The following is a 12162-nucleotide window of genomic DNA, read 5'->3' as shown; positions in this document are numbered from 1 at the left end:
TATTTCATGGTGAACAAAAATCTGACTGTGGATTTCTGCATTAATAATTGTATCAGTTTTGACAAGATCTCCAACACCGCTGTGAAAAAGCAACCAATGGGCGAAATGCATCTCTAAGGTCCTGTGTCGGGTCTTTGCTGGACATTTTCCTTTTTCGTACTCACATGAACTTCAGATACTGTTAATCTGCTTTACTTTCTTTCTATAGTTTTAGATAGAACGATAGAAAAACTTTGAAAGACCTACAGAGAGCCTGGAGAATTATTCTTCAAGACTGAACCCTTTTTAAAAAATGATAGGAAAACTCCTTGGAAGCAGAATATAAAGAAATAGCTCAAGACTTTTGCACAGCACTGTAAGTGCATTTTCAATATGTCTGGCTTCTGCAGCTGTAACTTTTTAAGTCATTGTTATTAAATTGTGTTCTGAGTGTGGAGCCTTATAAGCACACTTATACATGTGTGTTTGCAAGAATAAACTTACGCGTTGTTTCTGATCCTCTCAGAGCTGCACTCGCCTTGTTTGCATATACAGCAAACACAGCCAGTTGGTACTCAGTGAGGGAGCTAAGATGCTGTAACACCACTGAAGACTCACTCCCGACCACTACAGCCTGCAGGGGTGCAGGAGGGTCAGTCAGGGAAGTAAGAGAATATGAAAGATGGAAAAGAAGGTGTGAAGAGTTGGAGGGGATAGAATGGAATGAAAAATGGTAATTGAGGCAATAAATAGGGAGACATAAAAATGAAAAACAGAAGTGAGGAAAGCGAGACAAAACCAGGAAAGAAAGGAGAGATTGGAAGAGAATGGGAAAGGAAGAAGGAAACAATCGATTTATTGAATGGGATAAAGCACAAACGCTTAAAACTTGAAGAATATTTTTCTTTTTCATTGTGAACTAAAAGGATGACAGTTGTGATAAAGATTAGGCCCACAGCGAGCCAGCTGGAAAGGTCTCTTTACATGAGGCTCCAGAACATCTGGTCTCTGTAAACCCAGCTAAGTGAGAGATTTAATGGCTTCTGTGGTCAAATGTTCTGGAAAAATCAAGCAGGTGCCTGGTTCAAGCAACAGTATCATTTCTAGTGAGCTGTCATAACCTGCAAAGATATTCTGGGGAGAAGTGAATAGAGAGATGAAAGTGAGAGGTATGGATGGGCGATAGCACTGACGTCTCGAGGAAAAACTGATCTCAAACTATAAACCTGCCCGATCCTTGATAACTCCCCCTGGTGTCATAAATATTATGGAAAAGTACATTTTGCCCACCTCACACTCCTCCCACTGACTGTAGGATTTTTTAGCTGCTGCTTATCCTTCAGCACATCTGTATGCAAAGCTGAACAGAGTGAGAGAGTCATGTCCATGGAATAAAATGGATATTTCTTGATTTTATGTTGTGATAAACATATCACAACATAAAATATGTTGACTTCCTCAGCTCTGGCTGGTTTGATGTGTTGTTTTCAGCAAATAATACACTATTTACCTCCTGTGGATCTCCTGGGTCTCTTCCCTGAGTGGGATAATAAACAACTCTGTATTTCTCTACATTTCCAGGGGCATGGCTCCATGAAACCCGAAAGCTTTGGGCCGTGATGTCTGATGTCACTAGGTCAAGCGGCATTCCTGTTGTCTCTGGTATATGTTCTGAAAGACAAAAATGTAAGGACAGGCCAACAGGCTGCCTCGGATTGGATATAACTTTGAAGTGCAAATCACATTAAGTCAGATCAAATGAACATTCGATCTGACTTAATGGTGTCCTGTTCTTATAGGCCATCGAACTTTTTTTTTTTTTTTTACATACACAAGGTTTGATTCATAGTAAACAAATTTACTTTGTAACTACCGTTAGACTTTAACTCTGACTTTTTATCATTTGGTCATTTATTGATACACAACTAGTCAAAGTGATCACTCAGGATACTATTTGTTTAACAACTCTTTTCCTTTATGCTTTACTCCTCATGACACAGAGTTCCTACTAGTATTCTTGTTTGCATGTTAGTAAGGTTTCAGTTTTCCAATTTGCTCTTACTCTGCTTGATGTCTTTGTCCTGCTGCTCCACCTGTTTGCACACTGTTTTTGTTAGCCCCCCTACAATAGAGCTCATGATGTTAAAGTCAGCCACATTGTAGACGTGATTGCTCTCCGGTTGTGAGGCGATGGAGCGCAGCTCATTCTCGTCGGCATTCTTTACACCTGGAAAAATACATAGGAATGACTGGCACATACATGAAAGTTAACATCTAGGACACAACGTGATATATCTTTTTCAGTTGTTGTCAGAAAAAAGCAAAAGCAAACCCCTCCCCAAAACACTCACATGAGTACTGTATCCACATGAATACACAAAAAAAGAATGGCAAGTCCTGTCAAAAGCATGACAAACCAACTGATGCCAATTCAACGCTAAATCTATAAAAAGGTTGCCCAATAATTAGAAGCCTTGATGGGAAATGTGCAAAAATATGAAAAAGTGAGTCTTGCATTCGGACAGATAATGAGGCTGAAGTATGCCTCAATGTTGCATTGGATTATAAAATTACAAAAAAAACAAGGAAACATTTAACTGGGAGATTTGTCAGGGGAAACGCTCGAGTCTCTCTTGTCCTTTCTCTATAGTGATGATGAAATGAACCAAAAATTTCAGATTCAGCAACTTTTAGTTCAAATCTTGAGTAATTTGTCATAACTGTGCCTTTTCTCCCTGTTTCCCTTCCTTCGTAATGACTTCTTGACAGCCACCCTTTCAAAGTGACCATTAATGATGAGGTTACAGTGAACACTAGAGGGATCTGTTGAAGGGCTGTCTTTTTTTTTCTTTTTTCTTTTTTTTTTAGCCCTGCACTTCTTTTTAAAATGTTCAAGTACAAGAACAGGATTGCAACTGAATGAAAAAGCACCCAATGTCCAAAGAAAAAAACTTTAATGGACCAGAAAGCCTGGAGACCTACTGCTAAAAGAAAACACTAATGAAAAAGCAAACCTGGCTACTTGGAATCAAAATATAACGATATATGGGGTGAATCAATATTTTTACTGCTCTAAGTACCAATTATTTTGTTGCGTGTCTGAGTAGCCGCAGCATGCATTTTAATATTATGTTTTAATATAACAAATGCACCTTAGTAACCAAGCTAGCTAGCTAGCTAACTAGCCTTAGCTAACGACAACTTTCTGCCACATATTTTCATGTAAATCATGTCCAGAATGAAAAATAAAAATAAAAACAAAAAAGTTGACACTTGCTAGAATGTTAAGCTCCAGCCTTAAAAACAGTAGTCCAAAAATTATGGTCTGCCACTGTGGAGATTACCCATATGGAAAAGAAATAGTAAAAACTTATATGATTTACTCATGAAAGTGGCCACTTTCTCATTACTTTCATATATTGTTTTAGTAAGTATCCAAAACATACAAGTTTCATTATATAATTTTTCAAGGGATCTTATATCTGTTTTCACTCTTGTATGCTTTTCATACAAGTTTCACACAAGACAGATACAAACTTTATAAGATTTATATGTATATTTTCCATATGGGTAAGTTAAAAATATGATCTGTAGTTTATCTCACCGATAGCAAACAGTTCAACACCAGCATTTCTCAGTTCCTCTGCTGGTGGTATAACATCATCTTGGGACTTTCCATCGGTGATCAGGATCCCAATCTTGGGTATTCCAGGCCTTGCACCAGATTCAGGCTTGAAACAGTTCTCAAAGATAAAAGTCAGTGCAAGACCTGTGAAAAAAAGAGTAGAGAGTAAAAAGGATAGTAAGTGAAGAAGGATTAATCAGGTAGCTGTAAGGTGGCATACTTGATGACACAGTAATATCAATTTTATATATATATATATATATATATATGTGTACACATATGTGTGTGTGTGTGCGTGTGTGTGTGTATTCAAAAATATTCAGCAAAGATAAGTAAAAATAACAATAGAATAATAGTAGTGTGTGAAAGTAGCGATCATAACAGGACTTTTAAAAAGACAATTGGGAAGAGAATGGCAAGGAAGAACTTTTTAATCTACTATTGTAAAACAAAAGTCAAAATCACAGAGGGTCAGTACCTGTGAGGGTGTTTCCTCCTTTGTAGGGCAGGTTCCTGACAGCATCAACGACTGCATCTTTAGTTGAAAAAGCATTTAAATGCCACTCAATCCTGGGATCGCCACTGTACTGTGCGAGACCTGATAAATGAACAACATGACACAATTACACACAGCTTGTCATTTCCTAGTAATATTCACTCAAACTTGAACTAATTCGATAGACGAAAACAACTTAATTCATGGCTAAAACAGCCATATTGGTCCCATGGTTAACCCATCTGTGCAAGAAGGAAAGAAGCCAGGACCCACCTATCCTTGTTTTATCAATGCCAACATCAAAGGCATTGACCAGGTTTTCCAAGAACATACGGACCAGCCTGAAGTTTAGTCGGCCAATACTCCAGGAGCCGTCCACCAGGATCACAATATCCGCAATAGCCTCAGTGTGACACATAAACTGGTCAACTGAAAAAAAGGAGGAAGGGAGAAAGACTAGTAATTAAAGAAAAATGATAATACCACTAAATCCACATTATTTTTATTTTCAATGTGCAATGTGTGTCCAATGTTTTTTATGTTGCATTCTGACCCTACCATCTGCATGTCACTTGAGGCTCATCAGACCAGGGAACATTTTTCAGTCTTCTATTGTCCAGATTTGGTTAACTTGTGTTAATCTTGGCCTCAGTTTCTTGTTCTTAGCTGACAGAACTGGTACGCAGAGTGGCCTTCAGACTCTGCGTACCAGCCCATTTTCTTCAAGGTTCAACATGTTGTGCAGTTAGAGATGCTCTTCTGCATCTCTAAATGCACATCATGTTTGTTGTAATGAGAGGTTATTTGCTGTTGGCTTCCTATCAGCTCAAAGGAGTCTGGCCATTCTCATCTGACTTCTGACATCAGCAAGGCGTTTTTGTTGAGAGAACTCCCACTCAGTGGATATTTTCTCTTATTCAGACCATTCTCTGTAAAACCTAGAGGGGGTTTTGTGGGAAAATCCCAGCAGATCAGCAGTTTCTGAAATACTCAGACCAACATGTCTGGCACCAGCAACCACGCAATGTTCAAAAGTCATTTATATCACCTTCATCCCCATTCTGATGCTCAATTTGAACATCAGACGATCATCTATACCATCTCAAACATACAGTTAAACAGCTGTACCTAACAAAGTAGCAAATGAATGTAAATTGCTCCCTCGCACATCCATCAGTGTGGTAGGAAAAGCACTTAAGCGCAAATGAAGACTGGGGCATGCAGAGTAAAAGCGCTTCCAGTGGTTTAAAAGACTGAAACAGCAGCATTATAAAACTAGCAGCCCATTTCCATCACTTCAGACTTACATAAACTTACTGGAGACCTACCACACGTGTTTCTTTCCAAACAAATCCTTACAATACAGGGACTTCATAAGAGTGGCATTTTTTTAACAGTATGACTGCAATATAAGCACAGCACATAAATCAGTTCATTCATTGTAATTTATAACAGCTCATCCACCTTTCTTTGGTATCCTGAAAAGAAATATATCTACTTAAATTTGTAACATAAACCACTTTCCTGTCTACAGGAAAGTAATCGCTATTAATCTACGACATGCTCATAATGTCGGACCTTTGTGTCTCATTGAAGAAAAAGCCATAAAGCAAAGAGCTGACAGTAGGAAATGTGGATTTATTTGTGTTTTGACTAAAAATTCAGCTCCTGCCAACTTTAACAAAGCCATTTGGAACTAAGCACAACAGGGTCTTTGGTTTAACATGTTAATTAGCACAGGCGTGTGCTAAATTGCTTGAAAATAAAGAACAAATATAAAACATGCTGGGACGTATTTATTCAAACAGTGGCAGTGATGCATAAATGCTATAAACACAGCAAAACATGCTTCGTAACATTTACACTTACCTCACCATCTGTGCTTTCTGTGTTATCGATTCAAGCCAACACTTTCTCAAGATAAAAATTAATAAATAAGCTACATCGTCTAACGATAAACCACACAGGTATTTATTTCAAGAAGCAATTTTCCAGACGGAGCCTTCTGTCTGCTGTCTGTGTGCGTCTGACTGTTTGAACCATCCATCTGCTACAGGCGGCCGACAAACGAGAGAAGGGAAAACAACAAGGTCGGGAGATAGCTGATGACAATCTGTGGCTTGCAAATGCAGAACATAGAAAAAGGTGCCCGTAAAATGCACAAAGGTTATTGTTTTGACAAGGGAAAAAGAGTGTGATTTTATATCAGAGTTGAATAATACCCCTTGTTTTAAGGAGAGGAAAAAAAGAAGGCTTTGTTCGGGACTTTCGGCAAAATGGCAAAAGGTTGTAAGGCCAAAGATCATATCGATAATTCTTTGTGGAGGTTACTCTATTACAAAACAAACAAACGTGGCCTTTAAAGAGACTCTAGCGTTAAAGGTTTTATAGGAACAACCATAAATAAGCACCAAAACAGGACATATCAAATCAATCGAGCAGCTACTCTTTGACATAAAATTAAAGATATTCATTTTTTATTATCTATAGTAACTAAATAGAATGGCAAGGAAAAGGTTAATGGTTAAGAAAGAAAGAAACCAAGGGTGGGGGTGTGTGTGTGGGGGGGGTGGGGGGGGGGGGGGGGGTTGTTAAATGTGAAAAGCCAGCAGGAGGTGGTAAACAGAGGATTAGAGGGTCAGTAATTACAGCTAAGTACAGTTCGCTGGTCATTCCTGCGTCTATTGTCAGGGTGGTGAGAACGTTAATTAGGCATAATACTTGTGTTTTACATCGGACCCAGCAATCAAGGGTGCTGCGGTCCTTCACATTACTCCTGCTGACATCTGTCAGCAGTCTGTTGAGTTGACCATAATGTTTATTTAATTGTTAGGGCAGGTTATTTTGTCACCATTTAGGTTACTTAATATCATACATTTATTTAAATTTTCACATAACCAATTTTTTTATTTCGATTTTATTTGAACCACAGTCGGCCTACACTGAACTATGAGCTAGATGCCAAAGCTGCCTTTCACTTCCTAGCGCAAGCAACAGTAATCGAATACTGACAGACACTAAGGGAAATTATGCATCTCACTTATTCACTGGTTAGGACTGCTACTAATTTCACATTAACCATGTAGGGCGGCACGGTGGCACGGTGGGGTTAGCACTCACAGCAAGAAGGTCCTGAGTTCAATTCCACCATCAGGCCCAGGCTCTCACCGTGTTCGTGTGGGTTCTCTCCGGGTCCTCTGGCTTCCCCCCACATTTCAAAGACATGCAGTTAGTGGGGTTAGGTAACTGGTGACTCTAAATTGCGCATAGGTGCTCAAATGGCTTTTAATAGTTTTTTTTGGCAGAAATAGCCCTGTAGATAAATTTGATCCCATGTGTAGTCTTTCCCCACAAGCTGCAAAACTGTGACATCACAAAAATGTGATAGTCTCTGTGGCAACATTGATTACGATGGTGGAGGAATATCACCAACACAGCATTATCAGATTGAGAGGCTCATGGACATGATAACGTAGTTCTCCTAGCAAAAAAAAGCACTCCTAGTATGTTTCTACTGTAGCTGTATTATAATCTCAGTATGCTCTCTGATAGTCACCAGTAGGCTAGTCAGAGGTTCTCCTTCTTATAAGCCCCATCTGTCTTTTTTCTCCTCTTTTGCCCTACCTCTTTCTTCCCTTTTTTCTTCTCATCTAACGCCTCTGCTGTGGGTCAAAGTGTGTACGGGGGGAACAGAGTGAAAGCAAAGAAGAGAACCAAAGTTGGAATGAAGGTAAAAAGCCAAAGTGCTGTATCTGAGGGCAGCGAAAGGTCACAGATGTATTGACACTTTCTGTGGAGCCAAGTCTTTCTTTTGTCCAAGTTTATGTTTACTCACTTCACTGCCTCTCTCCACTTCACTGCTAAGCTCATTCCACCTGCCTGACTAATGGGCGACACTCCTGCCATGACATACAAAGTGTTATGACAGAGTATAATTTTCATATAGGTAAGCATTTCTGTCTACTAAGTACTGCATTGTTACTGTGTTTTATAAAAGACAATTGATTTTAGATTTTTATATTTCATGTGCACAGTACTGTGTAAGAACTATACAGCCTCTATTGCCTTAGCTATTGTATTTCCATGTGTTTGGTCATTTTTCTGTAATTCACTCTGCCTATTTCCCATTTTCTCAACTAGAAATTAGTCCTGGATCGAGACTTTTACACAGCACTGTAAAGTACAAGTAATTTTCTCATAGGCCAAAAATAATGCAATTCTATCATGGGAACAAGCCACCCGATGTTCAAGGCTCAAATTTACATTTTAACATTTTAACGTTAAAAGGCTTACCTTTTAGTGGTGGTACAATAGAGCTCAGAAAAAAGAATAGTGTGATGGTGAACCAAAATACATATAGCTGGAACCCTGAAACTAAAGCAGCTGTTATGTTCAGTCATCATGTTTTATTAGACGCTTACTGCTGATTTCAATTCTTTATGTAGTCTTTATGTAACCCACAAGACCATTTTTCCCCGTGTCACACCACTACTTTGCAGTCTAAACCTTGTTTGCTTGGAAGCACATGGTTAGTAAAGGTGGTGAATGAAACTATTTACATACAGATACACACGTGGACATAATCCCAAGCATAACTGGCATGCATGAGCGTGATTAGACTGCCCACCTGTGTCTATGGGAAAGACGCAGACTGACCACGTTTTACAATTCAAAGCCCACAGAGTCTGCAGAGCTGTGGGGAAAAGTATGTGGCTCCCAGACAATTGGATTAACTTGTGTGGGAGTAGAGTAATGGGTATTAGAAATGTGCACTGTAACAATGGAAGCCACTGTTGGCTATAAAGTCAGGGAGCAGCATCAGAGACTAAACAGGACTGAGGGTTGTGAGACAAGCAGTTAGTGGGAGCACTTGTTACACTACATAGCCACTCAAAAATGCTCATGGAGGCTTAAAAACACAGTCACTGTTGGATACATGCTTTCTTCAAAGAGAGATAAACTAAAGCAAAGCAGCTTTAGTTTACACTCAAACGTATGCATACAGAGAGTAATAAATGTGCAGCAGAGTAACAGATAAATTGAGAGACTCCTATCAACACATCTAAACACACACGCATGTAGTTTAGAAAACTTTTCCACCCTCGTCGTCTCTGTTCTCTTTGTCTGCCTCTGTTCTCATTAACAGTCATTCTTCCCAGCCGGCCTTGATTTATTGCTGACCTCTATTTAGCCAGGGATCAGACAGAGTGTGCTGTCATTTCAATCTCTCTCTAGTTAAGTTTTATTTCCCCCGTCACTGTGATTGTGTTTCAGTGTCTGGAATTAACATTGAGGACAGTGACAGGCATGCAGATGGATGGAGAGTAGCAGCAGAGAGTCCCCACATCAGTGAGAACCCTTCCTTTATTCTCCTAGACTGATTCCTTAGTGAACAAACTCTTACAAGTGCACTTCACCTCTAAGATGAGGCTAATTCACTGCACAAATAATTTGACACTTACTCCCAAACAGCTTAACTCAAGTTGATTTTTAATTTTTTTTGCTATAATACTCAAAGTATTAGCTTCACTGAAACAATCTTATCCGTGGGGTGAATTACTTATTTTATGTAAGGTGTTTTCTCAATATACAGTTTCAGGATGAATAGTAATAAGATCAATTTCTCCATCCAGCAGATTACCACAAAGAACCAAAATGTTTCATATAGGCAATTTCCTCTAAGTTGTAGCATAAAAGGCCACTTAATCTCAACATTGTCTGGTCCTTTCCGCCCCCTCTGATCATGTGTAGGTGTGTTTGTTGAGTGCTCTACCAAACGGGAGAGAAAGTGTGGATCGCATTTAAAGAGACAACCACAGTGAAGCACCAGTTAGGTGAACTGGCCTTGCTAGCCAGTTTTATATATCATAATTTAGCACAGACCTCTTTAGCATATGTGCTACAAAGAGACATAGACACATTTATTAAAGTGACTGAATGCTTACTTTCTAGAAAATAATAACTGGCTAAATTTAGAGGAAGTGTCCAACTAGCCATTGATACGTGTGGTGTTGTTTTTCCATTAAATTACAGTAAGAACAGTAACAGGCAAATTCCAAGATACATTACAATGTTGAAAGTATTCACTCACCCTTTCAAATCTTTGAATTCAGGAGTTCCAATCATTGTCACAGGTGCGTAAAATAAAGTACCTCGGCATGAAGACTACTACAAAAAAATGGGTCACCCTCAGGAGCTCAGTTAAAACCAGCGTGGGGCCATGATAGGATGCCACCTGTTCAGATGCAACATGTCCAATTGTGAAATTTCTTCACTACTAAATATTTCCACAGTCAGCTGTTAGTGGTATTATAACAAATGGGAAGTGATTGGGAATGAGAGCAACACGGCCACAAAGGGGTAGGTCACGCAAAATCACAGAGGTCAGCAGATACTGAGGCGCATAGTGCACAGAGGTCGCCAGTTTTCTCTGGAGTCAGTCACTATACACCTCCAAACATCATGTGGCCCCAAGTACAGTGAGGAGAGAGCTTCATAGCATGGGTTTCCATGGCCGAGCAGCTGCATCCAAAACTAACCTCACCAAGTGCAATGCAAAGCGTCAGATGCAGAGGTGTAAAGTTCGCCACCACTGCTCTGGAGCCGTGTTCTCTGGAGTGATGAGTCATGCTTCTGTGTCTGGAAATCTGACAGACAAGTCTGAGTTTGGCGGCTACCAGGACAACAGTATTTGTCTGACTGCGCTGTGCCAAGTGTAAAGTTTGGTGGAAGGGGAATTGTGGTGTGGGGTTGTTTTTCAGGATTTGGACTTGGCCCCTTAGATAAGCAACTCTTAATGTTTCAACTAGTGCTGTCAGCGTTAATCTCGTTAAAATGACGTTAAAAGGATAAACCGAATTAACGCGGCAAATCTCAGTTCGGGAGTTAACGTGGGAAGGCTGCACGGCGTCAACGTGTTAGCACGGTTAGCTCGTTAACACGTTAGCACTGTGTAGCCCCACGCACGGTGCGATCCGCATTAACTCGTTAATGGAGATTTGCTGCGTTAATGCGGTTATGGCGTTAACGTCATTTTAACGAGATTAACGCTGACAGCACTAGTTTCAACATACCAAGACATTTTAGAGCATTTCAGCTCCTACCTTTGTGGGAACAATTTCGGGATGCACAAAGCAAGGTCCATAAAGGTAAGGATGAGCAAGTCTGGTGTGGGAGAACTAGACAGGCCTACACAGAGTCCTCCTGACCTCAACCTGACAGAACAGCTTTGAGATGAATTAGAGCTAGGCTCATCCAACATCAGTGTCTGACCTCTAAAACACTGTAAACCCTGATTTTGATTCAACTTAAAAATAATGAGTTCTTATCACTTAAATATGTCTAATTTGTGAACATTACTTGTTACTTTTGATTAAACTGAGCTTTTTCATGTCCTTTTTTTTTTATTGTAATTGTGTTTTTAAGTCCAATCAATAATAGCTTCTACTGAAACAAGTAAGTTCTACTTTTTATTAGCCTATTTTATTGTAATTATGTGTTTGAGCTCAAACAACTTAATATAATCAAAAATCTAGTTCATACCAGTTTTGACAGAGTGGCTTTGAGGAGCTCTGGACCTTGTGAAACAGAGCAGACATGGAACCGAACACACATGAACAATTAGCTGCACTGAAGCGAGCAAGTTGTCCAGCCCACGTTTGACGCCTTCGGTGAATGACCAGAGTTTAGTCACAAAACAAAAACAAACACAAAACCTACACTGGTTGCTTCTCCACTGATAGGTGAAGTAACAAACCTAATTACTTAAAAGTTAGTGTATTTTATCGATAAGTTATAAGGTAGTTAACCAGCTAACATCGCCCAACACTTCCTTAGCTAATGTTAGCTATAAATTCACTGAGAATGTTAGCTAGCTAATTTATAGCCACAAGTTCTTTGTTTTTAAATTGATTTCACCAAAGGGGCTCTGTTGTACCCATCAAAATTATATTACAGAGAAATATTGCAGTCTGGGTTGATGCATAAAAAGATAACACTATGGTTAACTCATCTGAACATGAGCATGTTTTGTTTTTACATGTTTTAGGTGTTTCTGGAGTTC

At 39.4% G+C, this 12162-nt stretch overlaps 1 protein-coding gene across 1 annotated transcript in view; it reads right to left on the bottom strand.

Annotated features, from left to right (window-relative positions):
* The window catches only part of LOC120722258 (collagen alpha-1(XIV) chain-like), a 154349-nt gene that overhangs the window by 101015 nt on the left and 41172 nt on the right, over positions 1-12162 (bottom strand). Inside the window, exons 6-11 of the mRNA XM_040013171.1 lie at positions 4374-4529; positions 4083-4202; positions 3584-3748; positions 2042-2206; positions 1490-1650; positions 484-613 (exon numbers count right to left, since the gene is read on the bottom strand). Of these exons, the coding sequence (XP_039869105.1) occupies positions 484-613; positions 1490-1650; positions 2042-2206; positions 3584-3748; positions 4083-4202; positions 4374-4529 (897 nt within the window). The remainder of the gene's footprint in view (positions 1-483; positions 614-1489; positions 1651-2041; positions 2207-3583; positions 3749-4082; positions 4203-4373; positions 4530-12162) is intronic.

Source organism: Simochromis diagramma, unplaced genomic scaffold, assembly GCF_900408965.1.
Source record: "Simochromis diagramma unplaced genomic scaffold, fSimDia1.1 OVJJ01000618.1, whole genome shotgun sequence".
Lineage (NCBI taxonomy): Eukaryota > Metazoa > Chordata > Actinopteri > Cichliformes > Cichlidae > Simochromis > Simochromis diagramma.
This window is presented reverse-complemented; position numbering and strand designations above follow the sequence as displayed.